The sequence below is a fragment of the Engystomops pustulosus genome, chromosome 6 (assembly GCF_040894005.1).
Source record: "Engystomops pustulosus chromosome 6, aEngPut4.maternal, whole genome shotgun sequence".
In the NCBI taxonomy this organism is placed as follows: domain Eukaryota; kingdom Metazoa; phylum Chordata; class Amphibia; order Anura; family Leptodactylidae; genus Engystomops; species Engystomops pustulosus.
In genome coordinates, this window is record NC_092416.1 from 189,407,279 (window position 1) to 189,434,914 (window position 27,636).

Sequence of the window (27,636 nt, forward strand, 5' to 3'; positions counted from 1 at the left end):
ATCAGGGGTCAGCATCACACTGGTCACACACAGGAGCCAGGTCACAGGGAGGAGTTATCAGGGGTCAGCACCACACTGGTCACACACAGGAGGCAGGTCAAAGGGAGGAGTTATCAGGGGTCAGCAGGGGGTTATCAGGGGTCAGCATCACACTGGTCACACACAGGAGCCAGGTCACAGGGAGGAGTTATCAGGGGTCAGCATCACACTGGTCACACATAGGAGCCAGGTCACAGGGAGGAGTTATCAGGGGTCAGCATAACACTGGTCACACACAGGAGCCAGGTCACAGGGAGGAGTTATCAGGGGTCAGCATCACACTGGTCACACACAGGAGCCAGGTCACAGGGAGGAGTTATCAGGGGTCAGTATCACACTGGTCACACACAGGAGCCAGGTCACAGGGAGGAGTTATCAGGGGTCAGCATCACACTGGTCACACACAGGAGCCAGGTCACAGGGAGGAGTTATCAGGGGTCAGCATCACACTGGTCACACACAGGAGCCAGGTCACAGGGAGGAGTTATCAGGGGTCAGCATCACACTGGTCACACACAGGAGCCAGGTCACAGGGAGGAGTTATCAGGGGTCAGCATCACACTGGTCACACACAGGAGCCAGGTCACAGGGAGGAGTTATCAGGGGTCAGCATCACACTGGTCACACACAGGAGCCAGGTCACAGGGAGGAGTTATCAGGGGTCAGCATCACACTGGTCACACACAGGAGCCAGGTCAAAGGGAGGATTTATCAGGGGTCAGCATCACACTGGTCACACACAGGAGCCAGGTCACAGGGAGGAGTTATCAGGGGTCAGCACCACACTGGTCACACACAGGAGCCAGGTCACAGGGAGGAGTTATCAGGGGTCAGCAGGGGGTTATCAGGGGTCAGCGGGGGGTTACCTTCGTGTGCCCAAACTTATACTGAGTGTGATCAATGTCAATGGAGCCGAGCAGCTTCTCACAGGCCTTCTTACTGTCTATAAACTGCCCCTCCGGGATGGCGCTGGCGTTCAGGATCCGGTACCTGGAGAGACAGGGACCTCTATTACTCTCTGTTATCAGCCATTACACCCCGGGGAGAGGAGACTGTACAGGGGGGATACAATCTATTACTCTCTGTTATCAGCCATTACATCCCGGGGAGAGGAGACTGTACAGGGGGGGGGGATACAATCTATTACTCTCTGTTATCAGCCATTACATCCCGGGGAGAGGAGACTGTACAGGGGGGGATACAATCTATTACTCTCTGTTATCAGCCGTTACATCCCGGGGGAGAGGAGACTGTACAGGGGGATACAATCTATTACTCTCTGTTATCAGCCATTACATCCCGGGGAGAGGAGACTGTACAGGGGGGATACAATCTATTACTCTCTGTTATCAGCCATTACACCCCGGGGAGAGGAGACTGTACAGGGGGATACAATCTATTACTCTCTGTTATCAGCCATTACATCCCGGGGAGAGGAGACTGTACAGGGGGATACAATCTATTACTCTCTGTTATCAGCCATTACATCCCGGGGAGAGGAGACTGTACAGGGGGGGGATACAATCTATTACTCTCTGTTATCAGCCATTACACCCCGGGGAGAGGAGACTGTACAGGGGGGGATACAATCTATTACTCTCTGTTATCAGCCATTACATCCCGGGGAGAGGAGACTGTACAGGGGGGATACAATCTATTACTCTCTGTTATCAGCCATTACACCCCGGGGAGAGGAGACTGTACAGGGGGGATACAATCTATTACTCTCTGTTATCAGCCATTACACCCTGGGGAGAGGAGACTGTACAGGGGGGATACAATCTATTACTCTCTGTTATCAGCCATTACACCCCGGGGAGAGGAGACTGTACAGGGGGGATACAATCTATTACTCTCTGTTATCAGCCATTACACCCCGGGGAGAGGAGACTGTACAGGGGGGATACAATCTATTACTCTCTGTTATCAGCCATTACATCCCGAGGAGAGGAGACTGTACAGGGGGGGATACAATCTATTACTCTCTGTTATCAGCCATTACATCCCGGGGGGAGGAGACTGTACAGGGGGGGGATACAATCTATTACTCTCTGTTATCAGCCATTACATCCCGGGGGGAGGAGACTGTACAGGGGGGGGATACAATCTATTACTCTCTGTTATCAGCCATTACACCCCGGGGAGAGGAGACTGTACAGGGGGAGGATACAATCTATTACTCTCTGTTATCAGCCATTACATCCCGGGGAGAGGAGACTGTACAGGGGGATACAATCTATTACTCTCTGTTATCAGCCATTACACCCCAGGGAGAGGAGACTGTACAGAGGGGGGATACAATCTATTACTCTCTGTTATCAGCCATTTCAGACACTCATGTCGCACCTCTGTTTGAAATCTCCGTAGAGGATCCGGTTAGGGAAGCCCTTCCTGCAGATGCGGATGCCCTCTAGGACCCCGTTACACCTCAGCTGATGCAGGACGAGATGATGGTCCATGTCACCTGTGGAGCAGATCAGTGTGTGATGAGTCTCATGTGATGCGCGGCTCCTGGGTGACATCAGAAACTCGTCTTACCTGGGGTCTTGGTCTCGTTTGGGATAATGCAGCGCACAAAGTGAGGGTGGGTGGTCCGCAGGTTGGACATCAGCTTATTCAGGTTCTCCTGAGGAAAGAGAGAGAATAAGTCGTCATGACCAGCAGAAGTCTAATATACTGACCTCTGACCCCACCCTGCAGTCCTATGTAACACCACAGATAACACAGTGATATCTCTCTGAGTACAGATCATGTAGTAGATGTGTCCTGCAGTCCTATGTAACAGCACAGATAACACAGTGATATCTCTGAGTACAGATCATGTAGTAGATGTGTCCTGCAGTCCTATGTAACACCACAGATAACACAGTGATATCTCTGAGTACAGATCATGTAGTAGATGTGTCCTGCAGTCCTATGTAACACCACAGATAACACAGTGATATCTCTGAGTACAGATCATGTAGTAGATGTGACCTGCAGTCCTATGTAACAGCACAGATAACACAGTGATATCTCTGAGTACAGATCATGTAGTAGATGTGTCCTGCAGTCCTATGTAACAGCACAGATAACACAGTGATATCTCTGAGTACAGATCATGTAGTAGATGTGACCTGCAGTCCTATGTAACAGCACAGATAACACAGTGATATCTCTGAGTACAGATCATGTAGTAGATGTGACCTGCAGTCCTATGTAACAGCACAGATAACACAGTGATATCTCTGAATACAGATCATGTAGTAGATGTGTCCTGCAGTCCTATGTAACACCACAGATAACACAGTGATATCTCTGAGTACAGATCATGTAGTAGATGTGTCCTGCAGTCCTATGTAACACCACAGATAACACAGTGATATCTCTGAGTACAGATCATGTAGTAGATGTGTCCTGCAGTCCCATGTAACACCACAGATAACACAGTGATATCTCTGAGTACAGATCATGTAGTAGATGTGTCCTGCAGTCCTATGTAACAACACAGATAACACAGTGATATCTCTGAGTACAGATCATGTAGTAGATGTGTCCTGCAGTCCTATGTAACACCACAGATAACACAGTGATATCTCTGAGTACAGATCATGTAGTAGATGTGTCCTGCAGTCCTATGTAACACCACAGATAACACAGTGATATCTCTGAGTACAGATCATGTAGTAGATGTGTCCTGCAGTCCTATGTAACAGCACAGATAACACAGTGATATCTCTCAGTACAGATCATGTAGTAGATGTGTCCTGCAGTCCTATGTAACACCACAGATAACACAGTGATATCTCTGAGTACAGATCATGTAGTAGATGTGTCCTGCAGTCCTATGTAACACCACAGATAACACAGTGATATCTCTGAGTACAGATCATGTAGTAGATGTGTCCTGCAGTCCTATGTAACACCACAGATAACACAGTGATATCTCTGAGTACAGATCATGTAGTAGATGTGTCCTGCAGTCCCATGTAACACCACAGATAACACAGTGATATCTCTGAGTACAGATCATGTAGTAGATGTGTCCTGCAGTCCTATGTAACACCACAGATAACACAGTGATATCTCTGAGTACAGATCATGTAGTAGATGTGTCCTGCAGTCCTATGTAACACCACAGATAACACAGTGATATCTCTGAGTACAGATCATGTAGTAGATGTGTCCTGCAGTCCCATGTAACACCACAGATAACACAGTGATATCTCTGAGTACAGATCATGTAGTAGATGTGTCCTGCAGTCCTATGTAACACCACAGATAACACAGTGATATCTCTGAGTACAGATCATGTAGTAGCTGTGTCCTGCAGTCCTATGTAACAGCACAGATAACACAGTGATATCTCTGAGTACAGATCATGTAGTAGATGTGTCCTGCAGTCCTATGTAACACCACAGATAACACAGTGATATCTCTGAGTACAGATCATGTAGTAGATGTGACCTGCAGTCCTATGTAACACCACAGATAACACAGTGATATCTCTGAGTACAGATCATGTAGTAGATGTGACCTGCAGTCCTATGTAACACCACAGATAACACAGTGATATCTCTGAGTACAGATCATGTAGTAGATGTGACCTGCAGTCCCATGTAACACCACAGATAACACAGTGATATCTCTGAGTACAGATCATGTAGTAGATGTGTCCTGCAGTCCTATGTAACACCACAGATAACACAGTGATATCTCTGAGTACAGATCATGTAGTAGATGTGTCCTGCAGTCCTATGTAACACCACAGATAACACAGTGATATCTCTGAGTACAGATCATGTAGTAGATGTGTCCTGCAGTCCTATGTAACACCACAGATAACACAGTGATATCTCTGAGTACAGATCATGTAGTAGATGTGTCCTGCAGTCCTATGTAACACCACAGATAACACAGTGATATCTCTGAGTACAGATCATGTAGTAGATGTGTCCTGCAGTCCCATGTAACACCACAGATAACACAGTGATATCTCTGAATACAGATCATGTAGTAGATGTGTCCTGCAGTCCTATGTAACACCACAGATAACACAGTGATATCTCTGAGTACAGATCATGTAGTAGATGTGTCCTGCAGTCCTATGTAACACCACAGATAACACAGTGATATCTCTGAGTACAGATCATGTAGTAGATGTGTCCTGCAGTCCTATGTAACAGCACAGATAACACAGTGATATCTCTGAGTACAGATCATGTAGTAGATGTGACCTGCAGTCCTATGTAACAGCACAGATAACACAGTGATATCTCTGAGTACAGATCATGTAGTAGATGTGTCCTGCAGTCCTATGTAACAGCACAGATAACACAGTGATATCTCTGAGTACAGATCATGTAGTAGATGTGACCTGCAGTCCTATGTAACAGCACAGATAACACAGTGATATCTCTGAATACAGATCATGTAGTAGATGTGTCCTGCAGTCCTATGTAACAGCACAGATAACACAGTGATATCTCTGAGTACAGATCATGTAGTAGATGTGTCCTGCAGTCCTATGTAACACCACAGATAACACAGTGATATCTCTGAGTACAGATCATGTAGTAGATGTGTCCTGCAGTCCTATGTAACACCACAGATAACACAGTGATATCTCTGAGTACAGATCATGTAGTAGATGTGTCCTGCAGTCCTATGTAACACCACAGATAACACAGTGATATCTCTGAGTACAGATCATGTAGTAGATGTGTCCTGCAGTCCTATGTAACACCACAGATAACACAGTGATATCTCTGAGTACAGATCATGTAGTAGATGTGTCCTGCAGTCCTATGTAACACCACAGATAACACAGTGATATCTCTGAGTACAGATCATGTAGTAGATGTGTCCTGCAGTCCTATGTAACACCACAGATAACACAGTGATATCTCTGAGTACAGATCATGTAGTAGATGTGTCCTGCAGTCCTATGTAACACCACAGATAACACAGTGATATCTCTGAGTACAGATCATGTAGTAGATGTGTCCTGCAGTCCTATGTAACACCACAGATAACACAGTGATATCTCTGAGTACAGATCATGTAGTAGATGTGTACTGCAGTCCTATGTAACACCACAGATAACACAGTGATATCTCTGAGTACAGATCATGTAGTAGATGTGTCCTGCAGTCCTATGTAACACCACAGATAACACAGTGACATCTCTGAGTACAGATCATGTAGTAGATGTGTCCTGCAGTCCCATGTAACAGCACAGATAACACAGTGATATCTCTGAGTACATATCATGTAGTAGATGTGTCCTGCAGTCCTATGTAACACCACAGATAACACAGTGATATCTCTGAGTACAGATCATGTAGTAGATGTGTCCTGCAGTCCTATGTAACACCACAGATAACACAGTGATATCTCTGAGTACAGATCATGTAGTAGATGTGTCCTGCAGTCCTATGTAACTCCACAGATAACACAGTGATATCTCTCTGAGTACAGATCATGTAGTAGGTGTGTCCTGCAGTCCTATGTAACACCACAGATAACACAGTGATATCTCTGAGTACAGATCATGTAGTAGATGTGTCCTGCAGTCCTATGTAACACCACAGATAACACAGTGATATCTCTGAGTACAGATCATGTAGTAGATGTGTCCTGCAGTCCTATGTAACAGCACAGATAACACAGTGATATCTCTGAGTACAGATCATGTAGTAGATGTGACCTGCAGTCCTATGTAACACCACAGATAACACAGTGATATCTCTGAGTACAGATCATGTAGTAGATGTGTCCTGCAGTCCTATGTAACACCACAGATAACACAGTGATATCTCTGAGTACAGATCATGTAGTAGATGTGTCCTGCAGTCCTATGTAACACCACAGATAACACAGTGATATCTCTGAGTACAGATCATGTAGATGTGTCCTGCAGTCCTATGTAACACCACAGATAACACAGTGATATCTCTGAGTACAGATCATGTAGTAGATGTGTCCTGCAGTCCCATGTAACACCACAGATAACACAGTGATATCTCTGAGTACAGATCATGTAGTAGATGTGTCCTGCAGTCCTATGTAACACCACAGATAACACAGTGATATCTCTGAGTACAGATCATGTAGTAGATGTGTCCTGCAGTCCTATGTAACAGCACAGATAACACAGTGATATCTCTGAGTACAGATCATGTAGTAGATGTGTCCTGCAGTCCTATGTAACACCACAGATAACACAGTGATATCTCTGAGTACAGATCATGTAGTAGATGTGTCCTGCAGTCCTATGTAACAGCACAGATAACACAGTGATATCTCTGAGTACAGATCATGTAGTAGATTTGACCTGCAGTCCTATGTAACACCAGAGATAACACAGTGATATCTCTGAGTACAGATCATGTAGTAGATGTGTCCTGCAGTCCCATGTAACACCACAGATAACACAGTGATATCTCTGAGTACAGATCATGTAGTAGATGTGTCCTGCAGTCCTATGTAACACCACAGATAACACAGTGATATCTCTGAGTACAGATCATGTAGTAGATGTGTCCTGCAGTCCTATGTAACAGCACAGATAACACAGTGATATCTCTGAGTACAGATCATGTAGTAGATGTGTCCTGCAGTCCTATGTAACACCACAGATAACACAGTGATATCTCTGAGTACAGATCATGTAGTAGATGTGTCCTGCAGTCCTATGTAACACCACAGATAACACAGTGATATCTCTGAGTACAGATCATGTAGTAGATGTGTCCTGCAGTCCTATGTAACACCACAGATAACACAGTGATATCTCTGAGTACAGATCATGTAGTAGATGTGTCCTGCAGTCCCATGTAACACATAACTCTTACCCGGAAAAGTGCAGACACGGTCTGGAAGGAGGATCCCTTCTTCTTCGCCCCCTTCTTGGCAGCTTTCCCTTCCCCTGTAAGATAAGATTGAGGCTTCACAATTATTAGGAATGGTCGCAGAGGAACCCTCCACCATCCTGACTGCGTATCACACCATTTGGGATGTAGAGATTTTTGGGTCTCACCTTCTTCTGCCCCGGAGTACGTGGCATAAAGGTTGGCGAGGATTTTCATGGAGGATTTCTGGTAGAGCCCGACCACAGTCTCATTCAGAGGGTCCTTGTTCTTCTCCAACCAGCCCTTGATATTGTAGTCCACAGTCCCAGCGTAATGGACCAGGGAGAAGTGAGCCTCAGCTTTGCCTTTGGCAGGTTTTGGCTTCTGAAAGTTGCTGGATTTTCCAAGATGTTGATCATACAACTTGTTCTTAAAGGAAGTGTCTGTCGCCTTGGGGAACATGCACTCCTCTTCCAGGATGGAGAAGATGCCCATTGGCTGTAATGAGAAAATGTACAGGAATATAACTACTATAATACTGCCCCCTATGTACAGGGATATAAATACTATAATACTGCCCCCTATGTACAGGAATATAACTACTATAATACTGCACCCTATGTACAGGAATATAACTACTATAATACTGCCCCCTATGTACAGGAATATAACTACTATAATACTGCCCCCTATGTACAGGAATATAACTACTATAATACTGCCCCCTATGTACAAGAATATAACTACTATAATACTGCCCCCTATGTACAGGAATATAACTACTATAATACTGCCCCCTATGTACAGGAATATAACTACTATAATACTGCCCCCTATGTACAGGAATATAACTACTATAATACTGCTCCTATGTACAGGAATATAACTACTATAATACTGCCGTATGTACAGGAATATAACTACTATAATACTGCCCTCTATGTACAGGAATATAACTACTATAATACTGCCCTCTATGTACAGGAATATAACTACTATAATACTGCCCCCTATGTACAGGAATATAACTACTATAATACTGCACCCTATGTACAGGAATATAACTACTATAATACTGCCCCCTATGTACAGGAATATAACTACTATAATACTGCACCCTATGTACAGGAATATAACTACTATAATACTGCCCCCTATGTACAGGAATATAACTACTATAATACTGCCCCCTATGTACAGGAATATAACTACTATAATACTGCCCCCTATGTACAGGAATATAACTACTATAATACTGCCCCCTATGTACAAGAATATAACTACTATAATACTGCCCCCTATGTACAGGAATATAACTACTATAATACTGCCCCTATGTACAGGAATATAACTACTATAATACTGCCCCTATGTACAGGAATATAACTACTATAATACTGCCCCCTATGTACAGGAATATAACTACTATAATACTGCTCCCTATGTACAGGAATATAACTACTATAATACTGCCCCCTATGTACAGGAATATAACTACTATAATACCGCCCCCTATGTACAGGAATATAACTACTATAATACTGCCCCCTATGTACAAGAATATAACTACTATAATACTGCCCCCTATGTACAGGAATATAACTACTATAATACTGCCCCCTATGTACAGGAATATAACTACTATAATACTGCCCCTATGTACAAGTATATAACTACTATAATACTGCCCCCTATGTACAGGAATATAACTACTATAATACTGCCCCCTATAGGAATATAACTACTATAATACTGCCCCCTATGTACAGGAATATAACTACTATAATACTGCCCCTATGTACAGGAATATAACTACTATAATACTGCCCCCTATGTACAGGAATATAACTACTATAATACTGCCCCTATGTACAGGAATATAACTACTATAATACTGCCCCTATGTACAGGAATATAACTACTATAATACTGCCCCCTATGTACAGGAATATAACTACTATAATACTGCCCCCTATGTACAGGAATATAACTACTATAATACTGCCCCCTATGTACAGGAATATAACTACTATAATACTGCCCCCTATATACAGGAATATAACTACTATTATACTGTCCCCTATGTACAAGAATATAACTACTATAATACTGCCCCATATGTACAGGAATATAACTACTATAATACTGCCCCATATGTACAAGAATATAACTACTATAATACTGTCCCTATGTACAAGAATATAACTACTATAATACTGCCCCCTATGTACAGGAATATAACTACTATAATACTGCCCCCTATGTACAGGAATATAACTACTATAATACTGCCCCCTATGTACAGGAATATAACTACTATAATACTGCCCCCTATGTACAAGAATATAACTACTATAATACTGCCCCCTATGTACAGGAATATAACTACTATAATACTGCCCCTATGTACAGGAATATAACTACTATAATACTGCCCCCTATGTACAGGAATATAACTACTATAATACTGCCCCCTATGTACAGGAATATAACTACTATAATACTGCTCCCTATGTACAGGAATATAACTACTATAATACTGCCCCCTATGTACAGGAATATAACTACTATAATACCGCCCCCTATGTACAGGAATATAACTACTATAATACTGCCCCCTATGTACAAGAATATAACTACTATAATACTGCCCCCTATGTACAGGAATATAACTACTATAATACTGCCCCCTATGTACAGGAATATAACTACTATAATACTGCCCCTATGTACAAGTATATAACTACTATAATACTGCCCCCTATGTACAGGAATATAACTACTATAATACTGCCCCCTATAGGAATATAACTACTATAATACTGCCCCCTATGTACAGGAATATAACTACTATAATACTGCCCCTATGTACAGGAATATAACTACTATAATACTGCCCCCTATGTACAGGAATATAACTACTATAATACTGCCCCTATGTACAGGAATATAACTACTATAATACTGCCCCTATGTACAGGAATATAACTACTATAATACTGCCCCCTATGTACAGGAATATAACTACTATAATACTGCCCCCTATGTACAGGAATATAACTACTATAATACTGCCCCCTATGTACAGGAATATAACTACTATAATACTGCCCCCTATATACAGGAATATAACTACTATTATACTGTCCCCTATGTACAAGAATATAACTACTATAATACTGCCCCATATGTACAGGAATATAACTACTATAATACTGCCCCATATGTACAAGAATATAACTACTATAATACTGTCCCTATGTACAAGAATATAACTACTATAATACTGCCCCCTATGTACAGGAATATAACTACTATAATACTGCCCCTATGTACAAGAATATAAGTACTATAATACTGCCCCCTATGTACAGGAATATAACTACTATAATACTGCCCCCTATGTACAGGAATATAACTACTATAATACTGCCCCCTATGTACAGGAATATAACTACTATAATACTGCCCCCTATGTACAAGAATATAACTACTATAATACTGCCCCCTATGTACAGGAATATAACTACTATAATACTGCCCCCTATGTACAGGAATATAACTACTATAATACTGCCCCCTATGTACAGGAATATAACTACTATAATACTGCCCCCTATGTACAGGAATATAACTACTATAATACTGCCCCCTATGTACAGGGATATAACTACTATAATACTGCCCCCTATGTACAAGAACATAACTACTATAATACTACCCCCTATGTACAAGAATATAACTACTATAATACTGCCCCCTATGTACAAGAATATAACTACTATAATACTGCTCCCTATGTACAAGAATATAACTACTATAATACTGCCCCCTATGTACAGGAATATAACTACTATAATACCGCCCCCTATGTACAGGAATATAACTACTATAATACTGCCCCCTATGTACAAGAATATAACTAATATAATACTGCCCCCTATGTACAGGAATAAAACTACTATAATACTGCCCCTATGTACAGGAATATAACTACTATAATACCGCCCCCTATGTACAGGAATATAACTACTATAATACTGCCCCCTATGTACAGGAATATAACTACTATAATACTGCCCCCTGTGTACAAGAATATAACTAATATAATACTGCCCCCTATGTACAGGAATAAAACTACTATAATACTGCCCCCTATGTACAGGAATATAACTACTATAATACCGCCCCCTATGTACAGGAATATAACTACTATAATACTGCCCCCTATGTACAGGAATATAACTACTATAATACTGCTCCCTATGTACAAGAATATAACTACTATAATACTGCCCCTATGTACAAGAATATAACTACTCTAATACTGCCCCCTATGTACAGGAATATAACTACTATAATACTGCCCCCTATGTACAAGAATATAACTACTATAATACTGCCCCCTATGTACAGGAATATAACTACTATAATACTGCCCCCTATGTACAGGAATATAACTACTATAATACTGCCCCTATGTACAAGTATATAACTACTATAATACTGCCCCCTATGTACAAGAATATAACTACTATAATACTGCTCCCTATGTACAGGAATATAACTACTATAATACTGCCCCCTATGTACAGGAATATAACTACTATAATACTGCCCCCTATGTACAGGAATATAACTACTATAATACTGCCCCCCATGTACAGGAATATAACTACTATAATACAGCCTCCTATGTACAAGAATATAACTACTATAATACTGCCCCCTATGTACAGGAATATAACTACTATAATACTGCCCCCTATGTACAAGAATATAACTACTATAATACTGCCCTCTATGTACAGGAATATAACTACTATAATACTGTCCCCTATGTACAGGAATATAACTACTATAATACTGCCCCCTGTGTACAAGAATATAACTACTATAATACTGCCCCCTATGTACAGGAATAAAACTACTATAATACTGCCCCCTATGTACAGGAATATAACTACTATAATACTGCCCCCTATGTACAAGAATATAACTACTATAATACTGCCCCCTATGTACAGGAATATAACTACTATAATACTGCCCCCTATGTACAGGAATATAACTACTATAATACTGCCCCCTATGTACAAGAATATAACTACTATAATACTCCCCCTATGTACAGGAATATAACTACTATAATACTGCCCCCTATGTACAGGAATATAACTACTATAATACTGCCTCCTATGTACAAGAATATAACTACTATAATACTCCCCCTATGTACAGGAATATAACTACTATAATACTGCCCCCTATGTACAGGAATATAACTACTATAATACTGCCCCCTATGTACAGGAATATAACTACTATAATACTGCCCCCTATGGGTAAGACTGTACCTTCTCTATGAGCTCAATGCAGGCTGCGAGGTCCATTCCGAAGTCGATGAATGTCCACTCGATTCCTTCCTTCTTGTACTCCTCTTGTTCCAGCACAAACATGTGGTGGTTGAAGAACTGCTGCAGCTTCTCGTTGGTGAAGTTTATGCAGAGTTGCTCCAAGCTGTTGAACTACAAGTACAATAAAGTGAGTACAGAGATCGTAGAGGATCATTACAGATGAGGGGTCTGCACCCCGGTGGGGGGGAGGGGGTGGAGTCTTACCATCTAACCCAGTCCTCTACTCTTACCCCAATGAACCCCCAGACCCCCCAGGGAGGGGATTAAATGTCCTTTCTAGAAATCCATCTTTCATGTGAAATCCGGAGATTTTGGATTTATAGTCTGTGGAACCCCAAACCTCACATAACAGAGGGAATTCTAGAAAGGACACTTCATACTGTACCTCAGGGGCTTGGAGATAATGGGGTAAAATCTGGTGACAGGGCTCCTGCCGAGGACCTGCACCTGTAGTCACATCTCCTCCCCTACACCTGTAGTCACATCTCCTCCCCTGCACCTGTAGTCACATCTCCTCCCCTGCACCTGTAGTCACATCTCCTCTCCTGCACCTGTAGTCACATCTCCCCCCTGCACCTGTAGTCACATCTCCTCCCCTGCACCTGTAGTCACATCTCCTCCCCTGCACCTGTAGTCACATCTCCCCCCTGCACCTGTAGTCACATCTCCTCTCCTGCACCTGTAGTCACATCTCCACCCCTGCACCTGTAGTCGCATCTCCTCCCCTACACCTGTAGTCACATCTCCTCCCCTGCACCTGTAGTCACATCTCCTCCCCTACACCTGTAGTCACATCTCCTCCCCTGCACCTGTAGTCACATCTCCTCCCCTGCACCTGTAGTCACATCTCCCCCCTGCACCTGTAGTCACATCTCCTCCCCTGCACCTGTAGTCACATCTCCTCCCCTACACCTGTAGTCACATCTCCTCCCCTGCACCTGTAGTCACATCTCCTCCCCTGCACCTGTAGTCACAACTCCTCCCCTGCACCTGTAGTCACATCTCCTCCCCTGCACCTGTAGTCACATCTCCACCCCTGCACCTGTAGTCACATCTCCTCTCCTGCATCTGTAGTCACATCTCCTCCCCTGCACCTGTAGTCACATCTCCTCTCCTGCATCTGTAGTCACATCTCCTCTCCTGCACCTGTAGTCACATCTCCTCCCCTACACCTGTAGTCACATCTCCTCCCCTGCACCTGTAGTCACATCTCCTCCCCTGCACCTGTAGTCACATCTCCTCTCCTGCACCTGTAGTCACATCTCCCCCCTGCACCTGTAGTCACATCTCCTCCCCTGCACCTGTAGTCACATCTCCTCCCCTACACCTGTAGTCACATCTCCTCCCCTGCACCTGTAGTCACATCTCCTCCCCTGCACCTGTAGTCACATCTCCTCCCCTACACCTGTAGTCACATCTCCTCCCCTGCACCTGTAGTCACATCTCCTCCCCTGCACCTGTAGTCACAACTCCTCCCCTACACCTGTAGTCACATCTCCTCCCCTGCACCTGTAGTCACATCTCCTCCCCTGCACCTGTAGTCACAACTCCTCCCCTACACCTGTAGTCACATCTCCTCCCCTGCACCTGTAGTCACATCTCCTCCCCTGCACCTGTAGTCACATCTCCTCCCCTGCACCTGTAGTCACATCTCCTCCCCTACACCTGTAGTCACATCTCCTCCCCTACACCTGTAGTCACATCTCCTCCCCTGCACCTGTAGTGACATCTCCACCCCTGCACCTGTAGTCACATCTCCTCCCCTACACCTGTAGTCACATCTCCTCCCCTGCACCTGTAGTCACATCTCCTCCCCTGCACCTGTAGTCACATCTCCTCCCCTGCACCTGTAGTCACATCTCCTCCCCTGCACCTGTAGTCACATCTCCTCCCCTGCACCTGTAGTCACATCTCCTCCCCTGCATCTGTAGTCACATCTCCTCTCCTGCACCTGTAGTCACATCTCCTCCCCTGCACCTGTAGTCACATCTCCACCCCTGCATCTGTAGTCACATCTCCTCTCCTGCACCTGTAGTCACATCTCCACCCCTGCACCTGTAGTCGCATCTCCTCCCCTGCACCTGTAGTCACATCTCCTCCCTGCACCTGTAGTCACATCTCCTCTCCTGCACCTGTAGTCACCTCTCCACCCCTGCACCTGTAGTCACATCTCCTCCCCTGCACCTGTAGTCACATCTCCTCCCCTGTACCTGTAGTCACATCTCCACCCCTGCACCTGTAGTCACATCTCCTCCCCTGCACCTGTAGTCACATCTCCTCCCCTGCACCTGTAGTCACATCTCCTCCCCTGCACCTGTAGTCACATCTCCTCCCCTGCACCTGTAGTCACATCTCCTCACCTGCACCTGTAGTCACATCTCCTCACCTGCACCTGTAGTCACATCTCCTCTCCTGCACCTGTAGTCACATCTTCTCCCCTGCACCTGTAGTCACATCTCCACCCCTGCACCTGTAGTCACATCTCCTCTCCTGCACCTGTAGTCACATCTCCTCCCCTGCACCTGTAGTCACATCTCCTCCCCTGCACCTGTAGTCACATCTCCTCCCCTGCACCTGTAGTCACATCTCCTCCCCTGCACCTGTAGTCACATCTCCCCCCTGCACCTGTAGTCACATCTCCTCCCCTGCACCTGTAGTCACATCTCCTCACCTGCACCTGTAGTCACATCTCCTATCCTGCACCTGTAGTCACATCTCCACCCCTGCACCTGTAGTCACATCTCCACCCCTGCACCTTTAGTCACATCTCCTCCCCTGCACCTGTAGTCACATCTCCTCCCCTGCACATGTAGTCACATCTCCTCCCCTGCACATGTAGTCACATCTCCTCCCCTGCACCTGTAGTCACATCTCCACCCCTGCACCTGTAGTCACATCTCCTCTCCTGCATCTGTAGTCACATCTCCTCCCCTGCATCTGTAGTCGCATCTCCACCCCTGCACCTGTAGTCACATCTCCGCCCTTGCACATGTAGTCACATCTCCTCCCCTGCACCCGTAGTCACATCTCCTCCCCTGCACCCGTAGTCACATCTCCTCCCCTGCACCCGTAGTCACATCTCCTCCCCTGCACCCGTAGTCACATCTCCTCCCCTGCACCTGTAGTCACATCTCCTCCCCTGCACCTGTAGTCACATCTCCTCCCCTGCATCTGTAGTCATATCTCCTCATCTGCATCTTTAGTCACATCTCCTCCCCTGCACCTGTAGTCACATCTCCTCCCTAGTCACATCTCCTCCCCTGCACCTGTAGTAACATCTCCTCCCTAGTCACATCTCCTCCCCTGCACCTCTAGTCACATCTCCTCCCCTGCACCCGTAGTCACATCTCCTCCCTAGTCACATCTCCTCCCCTGCACCTGTAGTCACATCTCCTCCCCTGCACCTGTAGTCACATCTCCCCCCTGCACCTGTAGTCACATCTCCTCCCCTGCACCTGTAGTCACATCTCCCCCCTGCATCTGTAGTCACATCTCCTCCCCTGCACCTGTAGTCACATCTCCTCTCCTGCACCTGTAGTCACATCTCCCCCCTGCACCTGTAGTCACATCTCCACCCCTGTACCTGTAGTCACATCTCCTCCCCTGCACCTGTAGTCACATCTCCTCCCCTGCACCTGTAGTCACATCTCCACCCCTGTACCTGTAGTCACATCTCCTCCCCTGCACCTGTAGTCACATCTCCTCCCCTGCACCTGTAGTCACATCTCCACCCCTGCACCTGTAGTCACATCTCCACCCCTGCACCTGTAGTCACATCTCCTCCCCTGCACCTGTAGTCACATCTCCACCCCTGCACCTGTAGTCACATCTCCACCCCTACACCTGTAGTCACATCTCCTCCCCTGCACCTGTAGTCACATCTCCTCCCCTGCACCTGTAGTCACATCTCCACCCCTACACCTGGGGTCACAAATCTGCCCCTACACCTGGGTTCACAGTTCCCCCCCTGTGTCTTTGGTCACATCTCTGGACCTGCACCTGGGGGTTACAGCTCCACTTCTGCATCTACAGTCACAGCTCCACCCCTACACCTGGGGTCACATCTCTGGACCTGGGGTCACAGTTCCCCCCTGTATTCACAGATCTGCCTCTGTTTCTTTGGTCACATCTCTGGACTTGGGGTCACATCTCCTCCCCTGCACCTGGGGGTTACAGCTCCACTTTGGCACCTGCAGTCACAGCTCCGCCCCTACACCTAGGGTCACATCTCTGGACCTGGGGTCACAGCTCCGCCCCTACACCTGGGGTCACATCTCTGCCTCTGGACCTGGGGTCACAGCTCCGCCCCTACACCTGGGGTCACAGCTCCACTTTGGCACCTGCAGTCACAGCTCCGCCCCTACACCTAGGGTCACATCTCTGGACCTGGGGTCACAGCTCCGCCCCTACACCTGGGGTCACAGCTCCGCCCCTACACCTGGGGTCACAGCCCCCCCCTGTATTCACAGATCCGCCTCTCTGTCTTTGGTCACAGCACTTTGCACTAACCTCAAAGATTTCGAAGCCTGCAATATCGAGGACCCCGATGAAATGCTGCCTGGGGAGTTTGGTGTCGAGCTGCTGGTTGATTCTGGTCACCATCCATAAGAAGAGCTTCTCATATATAGACTTGCTGAGGGCGTTGACGTTTTGGTAAACCTGTACGGTAAAGTATCATGAAGCGCTGGCAGCGGGATGAGGTGTCGTCCAGGGGCTCGGACTCTTACCTGCTCCACAGTTTGGCCTTTGGTCACGTATTCATTCCCCACTTTGACCCTTGGGTAACAAAGACCTTTGAGCAGGTCTGCAGAGTTCAGGCCGGTCAGGTAGGCTATCTTATCAGCGACTGTGGGGAGGCAATGAAAGTGAGTGAGACACTGGCTGACACCAGAGAGCAACTCAGAGGCTGGAAGCGGGGACTCTACAATAAAGAAAAGCTCCTCGAAGGTGTGGCTTCAGTCTTCATGGGCGGAGCATATGCAAACAACACTAGGCTCCACCCAGTCTCGTATCTTAATTCTTAGGTGGGCCGCTCAGTATGATGCTGTAGGTGTAGAGATGTCCAGCCGTGGTTCTCTGGACCTTAGTCCTGTAGAAGGTAACTGAGGGGCTACAGGATGACCCGACCCCGACCAGGCCTCACCTTCAGTCCCGTCCGGCTCTGCTTGCTCCTCTCTTGGCCTTTGCTTGAACTTCATGATCCCATGATGCATGACCGCACCCGTTAACTTATAGATTCCGACTTTCTCCTCCGGAGTGAAGCCCAAGATATCGATGGCGCTCTGCAATCACAGGCCGAAAATCACGGACAATACAGACCCAGAAGTGGAATAACTACACACAATAAAAGCCTCGTACATCGGTGGCCATCAGCTCCTCGGTGTCATCGATACTGGCCACCGTGATCTCCCCCTGGCTGATGTACGGGAAGTCGTAGGGATTGGTGGTGATCAACAACATATCTGAAAGAAGAGATAAAAACATAACCGAAAATATCTGAAATAAACAACATAAACATAAAAAAAGAGATAAAAACTACCGAAAATATCTGAAATAAACAACATAAACACAAAAGAGATAAAAACATATCAGAAAATATCTGAAAGAGAAAACAACATAAACATAAAAACATAATTGAAAGAAGAGAGGGGGTGAAATCATTAAAAAAAAAATGTAAAAAGTCAAATGTAATGTGACTTTTTGGGGGTAAAACACGGGATTTATGTAGTTTTGGACTAACCAATGAGTTCAGGCTTCTTGTTGGATAAGATTTGGTAGAAGATGTGGTAACTTCTTTCTGCCGGGAGCTGGAAAGTTACTCTGGATTTCTCCAACAGATCTAAAAAAGAAGGGGTGAAAAAAAATCTCACATACATTTCTATATGGAAAAATCTTGATGTTTTATAATTCAGAAATCTTTCTTAGCAGCATCACACGCCGGATCACTTACACGTTTCGATATCCGCTGAGGCCAGCTTCCAGGTGGTCCCAAAGTGGATCCGGATAAATTTACCCTGTTATATAATAATAAGAAGAAACACAAATAATAAAAATAACAATAAAACATGAACAAAAGAATAATAAGAAATGTAACAACAAAACCTTACAAATCGGGAGGAGTTGTCGTTCCTGATGGTCTTGGCGTTGCCGAAGGCTTCGAGCAGCGGGTTGGCCTGGATGATTTGATCTTCCAGGTTTCCCTGCACAACATGAAATGTAGAAATTATAATTGCGCCAAATAAAACAGAGAGAAGATTTATTACAGTGATATAATAAAATAATAGGAAGAGAAATGTAACAATAAATGTACGATGGTCCCCACAGAATTTTAATTGTATGTTTATTTTTCTTATTTTTTCTGATTCTCTGATATTTTTGCTAGTTTAAGGAAGGTTCCCCTAGACTGGGGGGGGGGGGGGGCTGACGTTATTAGATGCAAAAGGGTTAAAAGCTTGGGTACTATTGCACTTTAATCAGCTTGGTGATATGTTTTTGTAAGGTTTTACCTTTTGTATTTTATAGTTAATTTCCAGTTCCAGCAGGAGGAATGGTGCGAGATGTGTGACGGTGGTTGCTCGGTTGGCCGACTTACCAGCTGGGAGTCCAGCTATTTATACAGCTTCCAGAGCTCAAAAATGTGTGATTTTATCCCAAGTGCCTGATTTTTATATATTACGGGTAAAAATATAAAAAAAATAAAGCTGCGACCTAATTTTCCACCCAGCAAGAAGTGTCTGTCATATTTTGGAAGTTACTTATACGGTTATAGTTTAGTGATATTTGTGTTACGGGTAATTTATTAAAGTGCCCTTACAGGGGGTTACCTGAGGTGTTCTGGTGCCCTCCAGTCTTTCTATTTGATTAACTTTGATTAAGTCGGGGGCTAAACATTGAAGTCACTCCCCCCAGGGTGTCTAAAGGGCATCTACCATCAGATACACTGATGCTAGACTCCTATAACCTACCCATTCGTTACCCACATGTTTACTACATCCTAGAACGGCTGCATTGAAGCAAAATAGACTTATATAAAATATGCAAATGAGGCTGTGGGGCCTGATATTATATTCATGGCCCCCTGTAGTTGGGGGCTGCCCGTGTATCGCACAGACTGCTGTCCTTGTGTGCCGGCTGCAAGCAAGGAAAGTCCGAGTGATACACGGGCCGAGGCCCCGGAGCTGGACTGGGTCCTGGAAATCTACAAGGAAAAAAAGTCATTTTTGGACAAATGCAACAATGTAAAAAAACCCATTATGACTCCATTACAGACTTGTGTCAGGTGCTCTCTGAGGGGATGACGGGTTCCCTTTAAGCTCGTCTGGTTAGGCCTGGGGTGGCTACAACTTACGGTACATCCCATTTCTGACAATGTCCGTACCTTCATCCCTCCCGTCTCCTTCTTCTTCGAGTCACCGGCAGCCGCAATTGTTGCAAAGTACTGGATGACGCGTTTCGTGTTCACCGTCTTCCCGGCACCGGATTCTCCGCTACAGAAATCACACGTTACCGCTCAGGTATTAAGGTCAAATCTGATGACAACCCAATCTACAGAAAGTTTTCTACATTTTTGTTATTGAAAATTAAAAATTAACTTATTTCAAATAAATTTTTTAAAGTCAAATAAAACATTTTTTTAGTAAAAATAGAAATAATTGAAGGCGGATAAATGTCTGGACACCTACGTGATGAGGATGGACTGGTTCTCACGATCTGTGGGGGAAAAACAGGACATCAGGAAGGATAATAAATCGGGGGTTGGAGTCATATTTATCATAGTAATAAATCCTTTGCTGTTGTTTTATCTTCTACTCCAACCACAGCCAAAGCTGCAGCACCTCGGACAGTAGGGTAACGTGTCTCATTGAGGAGACGTCTGCTTACACACGCTCCCTACACTAAGAATTCTGGGAAATGTATGTAAAACATTTTAGGAGGTTTCAAAGACTTTTCTGCTCATCAGTGCAGGGACAAACCAACTCCCCAGCCATGATCTATGAGGAGGTAAGTGAAAACCTAATGCCTGCTGCCTCTCATAGGGCGACTTACCTGTCAGCATGAACTGATAGGCGTTATCAGAGATGGAGAAGATGTGTGGTGGAGCCTCCTGGCGCTTCTTGCCTCGGTAGGCGTTGACCACCTCAGGGTTGTACACAGGCAGCCACTTGTAGGGGTTTACAGTGACACAAAATAGGCCGGAGTATGTCTGCAGCATAGATGTAGGGTTCATGTTAGATACCAGTGTATGTACAAGTAACAATATAGAATATGTACAGTGATATCACTGCTCTGTGTCCTGGCGATCGGGTACTGATCACTATACTCTAGTACTGGTACTAATCACTATACTCTAGTAGTGGTACTGATCACTATACTCTAGAAGTACTCTGGTAGTGGTACTGATCACTATACTCTTGTAGTACTCTGGTAGTGGTACTGATCACTATACTCTTGTAGTACTCTGGTAGTGGTACTAATCACTATACTCTAGTAGTACTCTAGTAGTGGTACTGATCACTATACTCTAGTAGTACTCTGGTAGCGGTACTGATCACTATACTCTTGTAGTACTCTGGTAGTGGTACTAATCACTATACTCTAGTAGTACTCTAGTAGTGGTACTGATCATATATACTCTAGAAGTACTCTAGTAGTGGTACTGATCACTATACTCTTGTAGTACTCTGGTAGTGGTACTAATCACTATACTCTAGTAGTACTCTAGTAGTGGTACTGATCATATATACTCTAGAAGTACTCTGATAGTGGTACTGATCACTATACTCTAGTAGTACTCTGGTAGTGGTACTGATCACTATACTCTAGTAGTACTCTGGTAGTGGTACTGATCACTATACTCTAGTAATACTCTAGTACTGGTACTAATCACTATACTCTAGTAGTACTCTTGTAGTTGTAATGATTACTATACTCTAGTAGCACTCTGGTAGTGGTACTAATCACTATACTCTAGTAGTACTCTGGTAGTGGTACTAATCACTATACTCTAGAAGTACTCTGGTAGTGGTACTGATCACTATACTCTAGTAGTACTCTGGTAGTGGTACTGATCACTATACTCTAGTAGTACTCTGGTAGTGGTACTGATCACTATACTCTAGTAATACTCTAGTACTGGTACTAATCACTATACTCTAGTAGTACTCTTGTAGTTGTAATGATTACTATACTCTACTAGTGGTACTGATTACTATACTCCAGTAGTGGTACGGATCACTATAGTAGTGGTACTGATCAATATACTCTAGTAGTACTGATCACTATACTCTAGTAATACTCTAGTAGTGGTACTAATCACTATACTCTAGTAGTACTCTTGTAGTTGTAATGATTACTATACTCTAGTAGTGGTACTGATCACTATACTCTAGTAGTACTCTAGTAATACTCTTGTAGTTGTAATGATTACTATACTCTAGTAGTGGTACTGATCACTATACTCTAGTAGTACTCTAGTAATACTCTTGTAGTTGTAATGATTACTATACTCTAGTAGTGGTACTGATCACTATACTCTAGTAGTACTCTAGTAATACTCTTGTAGTTGTACTGATCACTATACTATCGTAGCACTCTGGTAGTGGTACTAATCACTATACTCTAGTAGTACTCTTGTAGTTGTAATGATTACTATACTCTAGTAGTGGTACTGATCACTATACTCTAGTAGTACTCTAGTAATACTCTTGTAGTTGTACTGATCACTATACTATCGTAGCACTCTGGTAGTGGTACTGATCACTATACTCTTGTAGTTGTAATGATTACTACACTCTAGTAGTACTAAGTATTTATAATCGGGCAGTATCTTACGTAAATCATCCAGGACTTGTAGCGCTCTTTCAGGTTATACAGGACAGCCGGCTCGTGCAGGTGAGTTAGCATCGCCATGTCTTCAATTTTATCAAACTTTGGAGGATTCATGGGAAAAACGTTTTCAGGTTTCACTGTGACGGTCTGATATGTGGAAAAACAAGAGATCCAGTAAGACATGAACCTTAAGGTTATGTGATGCTGCTCCCTGCTCACTCTAGAGGGAAATGGAAGTCATGTGATGCTGCTGCTCCTTCTGGAGGGAGGGGAGGTCATGTGATGCTGCTGCTCCCAGCTCACTGTGGAGGGAGGGGAAGGTCATGTGATGCTGTTGATACCAGCTCACTCTGGAGGGAGGGGAGGTCATGTGATGCTGTTGATACCAGCTCACTCTGGAGGGAGGGGAGGTCATGTGATGCTGCTGCTCCGTCTGGAGGGAGGGGAGGTCATGTGATGCTGTTGTTACCAGCTCACTCTGGAGGGAGGGGAGGTCATGTGATGCTGCTGCTCCGTCTGGAGGGAGGTCATGTGATGCTGCACTCTCACACAGCTTCTGCTCTGTATAACACAGATTATACCCTTCATGTAACTATTTCACAGCTGGTTTCTGCCTCGTATACCCTTTTTACATTGTCCAAGCTCCTCCATCTGATGAAAGCTGCAAGGCTTGTCACATGTGTGTATAGTCCCATATGTACAGACTTTCCAGAGCTCAGTAGTTGTTATTGTAGGAGTCTCACTGGATTTGCTGCTACATTACTTTACAAATGAACACAAGGCATCATGGAAAGTGAGAGCAGCTTATAATTGACTCAGCTTTAGGGCAAAGACAGGAAGAGGTTAGACTCCACCCACTTCCCTGCTGCTAAGGAGGATTTCTGACAAGAAGCTGCAGAACAGAAAATGAGAGAATTCTGGAAATAAAAAGGTGAGCAGCAAAATAAGGGCATTGGGAAATCACATGTGCTAAAAATCATTATGACATCAGAGTTACAATTTAAAGGACATCTACCACCATCGTCTACTGACGATAGACTGCCCACAGTGTCATGTTACCTTAGGGGTGTCCTGGCACTTTTTTTCTCATTCTATAGCAGCTCTGTGATCCCGAGAAACTAAGTTTATACAAATATGTAAATCAAACAGAGGAGCTCCGACTTACATCACCCGAGCACCTTTTCGCAATTATGCACGCCCCTGTTATCTATATTCATCCCTAGTGCCGCCCGCAAGTGCTGCAGACAGCTGGTGACGTCACCCTTCTGTCTGCAAGTCTCGTGCATGCGCACCAACATTTTGTTTTCTGCAGCCGCCTGGATCCAGCCGGGTTTCCTTTGCTGAGCCGCAGTGGTCTCCAGTCGGGTGCGGAAGATAAAGTGTTACTGTGCATGCGCAAGACTTTTAGACAGACGGGTGACGTCATAATAACAGGGGAGTGTATAAACCATGAGCAGCCGGAGCCAGAAGGCGCTCTGGTGGGCAGGCTACCATCAGTCAATCTGGTGATAGATGTGGGCATTTTGCAGGTTAATGATATTCATTTCCTCAGCATAGAATGGGTCATCAATATCCAATAATGGTGGTGACTCCCCCCCCCCCGACACCCACCAAGCAGATAATTCCACCAGGAATCAGCTAGTGGCTGGGGGTCCTTCACTGATATTGGTGACATCTGTTACTAGGACCATCCATTTTCACATCTTCTTCCCTTACCCGTCCATCCTCTGTATCCACCGTTGTCTTCCCAGACTCTGAGCTCTTGATCTTCCCTTTGATGTACTCCACGGTGGGGTCGGTAACATAACAGTAGGTTTTGGCATCAAAAGGCTGATTCTGGGCCTCGATCCGTTCCTTTTCCGGCTTCCTGAGAAAAGGAGCGGCAACGCCAAACACGGCCATCTCTGCGTCACTACTCATGGCTGCAGCTAGAAGAGGACACAATGGAGGTGGTCAACACAGAACCCCTGATTCCATCTGACTACTGTCCTGTCTGTGTGTGTCAGTGCTATTCTATTAGATCCTTGTGGACATTTAACCAGCATTCACTGTCTAAGAAGAGAAATGACGATGAGTGTGTGACCCCGGGGGCAGATCACTGGATGATAGGAGCAGGAGCCACACTTGAAGTCTTCATCATGTCTTCAGAATGTAATGACAACATTTACAAGGATTTCACTAAGACCCCGGGCTATTTCAGTGTTGGACGTCTCACCCTCTGAGATCGTGCAAATCCAGGAGTCGCATCATCCACCCACACAGGAGGGCAACGGGTGACAGGTGGACCAGCCTCGGCTTCATACTTAAAGGGGAAGATCATAAAAGGGAAATAGAGGGGCAATTGGTGCGGTGTGGACACTACTGATGGTTGTAAGCAGGGATCCCCCCAGGTACAGTCCTGGGACCAGGTATATATTGCTGGTATAGAAGATGGGAGCAGTAGTACTGATTCTATATTTACAGATGTAGCACAGTGTAGTCTATGAACATCTGGTGAGGCCTCATGCACACGAGGCTCAACCGGCCGCTGCAGAAGAAGGGGGTGAGCGCTCCAGACTTCTCCATAGAAAGCCCAGCGCTTGGTCATGGTGCGGAGAGACTCCATGTGCACAATGCACGGTGACCGGATGCCATAGACCTGTATGGGGCTGTTATGTGGCCGCACATTGTGTGGCTGGATCAGTGGCCCCCATACATTGGTGTGCCCGGAGGATTAATATAAAGTATTGGATCTGAGTACTGCACAGTAGTAGTAAAGCCTGCAGGATATTGTATCACATCTGTAGTATGTAGTTCAGATCTGAGGACCAGTGTAAATAAAGGATCACCTGTACAAAGGAGGGCCACAAGGAGGTCAGGGGCCCGGAGGTAGTTAAATGCATTAGGTTACAGGTTCGGTAACTTATGAATTAAGTTTTCACTTTAGATGTATAAGAGAAGGACCATTGTTATATATGTCATCAGAGCGGACGGCTCCCTGCTCCACTTCCCGCTGTTATCACCCTCCTCACTTGCTCTTAACTCTGAATTCCATCTTGCAAGTGATAAGGAAGAAGCTCCGCCCCAAAATGATGGCTCCTCCTCCACCCAGTGCCATTGGACCGGTATCTATGTATTTCCCACATGCCTTCCCTGGATGCTGGATCTACAACCCATCCCCAGGCTGATGGACGTCCGGCACTACCAACAGGTCCCGGTGCTGGTAGTGATGCACATGTGACGACACAGCAGCTCTGGAAATCCCTGATAATCCAGCAATTGTTGTCACATAAAAAACACAAATCCCAAAGCAAATGTCAGCGCCTCCCCCCTTGGCCGAGCGTCTCTTACCTGTTCAGTTCAGTAGATAAGAAGCAAAGACGATCTGAGGAGCAAAACAGAGGATATAATAAATATGATACAGTGTAACGTCACATGATGTAACACAACAGAATACAAAGTCAGGTTATACAGTACTAGGCCTCATTCACACGTACAGAAGGCGGTTGTGCGGTTCCCATACATGTCTATGGCTCCCGGTCACGCAACGTCTCACCTCACCGTGACCGAGCACCGAACTATATAGGACATGCCGTATATTCTGTATTACAGCACTGGACGCTGTATACTCGCCAGGGCTACGGCCTAAGCAAGCAAACGTCCGTGTACATGAGGCCAGTGGCATATAATACACTGTAATATAATGGTCTCATAAAAGTCATGTAATCTTATGTAACATACAATGTTATATACTATAATATACTGTCACAATCTGATACAATATAAGAATGTGCTATAATACTGTGTAATATTATAATATGATGAATATGATACAATAGTAATACAATAGTAATCACAGTATAACACAATACAAGGGGTGTATAAGGCAATGTAACAGGATGCAACTTAACAATGTGATAAAGGATAGTGTAATATACTCCATGTAATATAATAATGTAATATAACAGTGTAACATCATACTATAAAGTAAGGGAATGCCAGGAAGAATGTAAAATATAATACAATGGAATAGAATAGAATGAAACCATGTGCAGAGAACATGCAGTGATGCGCCAGGAGCAGATACAGATCACTGATGTGTAATAGTACAATATAATATCATATAATAATCAGTAGGTCATACAAGGTCATGTTATATAGTACATATACAGAGTACAACATAATACAATATAAGGTGATGTAATGTGCAGTGATGTAATATCCAGTAATTATATAATATAATATAAGGTGATGTGCAGGTGCAGTGATGTAATATCCAGTAATAATATAATATAATATAAGGTGATGTACAGGTGCAGTGATGTAATATCCAGTAATAATATAATATAAGGTGATGTGCAGGTGCAGTGATGTAATATCCAGTAATAATATAATATAATATAAGGTGATGTGCAGGTGCAGTGATATAATATCCAGTAATAATATAATATAAGGTGATGTACAGGTGCAGTGATATAATATCCAGTAATAATATAATACAATATAAGGTGATGTGCAGGTGCAGTGATGTAATATCCAGT

At 44.5% G+C, this 27,636-nt stretch overlaps 1 protein-coding gene across 1 annotated transcript in view; it reads right to left on the reverse strand.

The window, feature by feature from the left end:
* Positions 1 to 27,636, reverse strand: part of LOC140065195 (myosin-3) — a 69,057-nt gene that overhangs the window by 37,226 nt on the left and 4,195 nt on the right. The window contains exons 2-20 of the mRNA XM_072112785.1: positions 26,447 to 26,480; positions 24,833 to 25,044; positions 23,120 to 23,263; positions 21,335 to 21,491; positions 20,971 to 20,998; positions 20,667 to 20,775; positions 19,396 to 19,488; positions 19,239 to 19,302; positions 19,029 to 19,127; positions 18,647 to 18,750; positions 18,432 to 18,570; positions 18,016 to 18,134; positions 17,798 to 17,947; positions 13,229 to 13,399; positions 8,060 to 8,369; positions 7,875 to 7,948; positions 2,578 to 2,665; positions 2,386 to 2,503; positions 906 to 1,029 (exon numbers count right to left, since the gene is read on the reverse strand). Of these exons, the coding sequence (XP_071968886.1) occupies positions 906 to 1,029; positions 2,386 to 2,503; positions 2,578 to 2,665; positions 7,875 to 7,948; positions 8,060 to 8,369; positions 13,229 to 13,399; positions 17,798 to 17,947; positions 18,016 to 18,134; positions 18,432 to 18,570; positions 18,647 to 18,750; positions 19,029 to 19,127; positions 19,239 to 19,302; positions 19,396 to 19,488; positions 20,667 to 20,775; positions 20,971 to 20,998; positions 21,335 to 21,491; positions 23,120 to 23,263; positions 24,833 to 25,036 (2,295 nt within the window). The 5' untranslated portion in view covers positions 25,037 to 25,044; positions 26,447 to 26,480. The remainder of the gene's footprint in view (positions 1 to 905; positions 1,030 to 2,385; positions 2,504 to 2,577; positions 2,666 to 7,874; positions 7,949 to 8,059; positions 8,370 to 13,228; positions 13,400 to 17,797; positions 17,948 to 18,015; positions 18,135 to 18,431; positions 18,571 to 18,646; positions 18,751 to 19,028; positions 19,128 to 19,238; positions 19,303 to 19,395; positions 19,489 to 20,666; positions 20,776 to 20,970; positions 20,999 to 21,334; positions 21,492 to 23,119; positions 23,264 to 24,832; positions 25,045 to 26,446; positions 26,481 to 27,636) is intronic.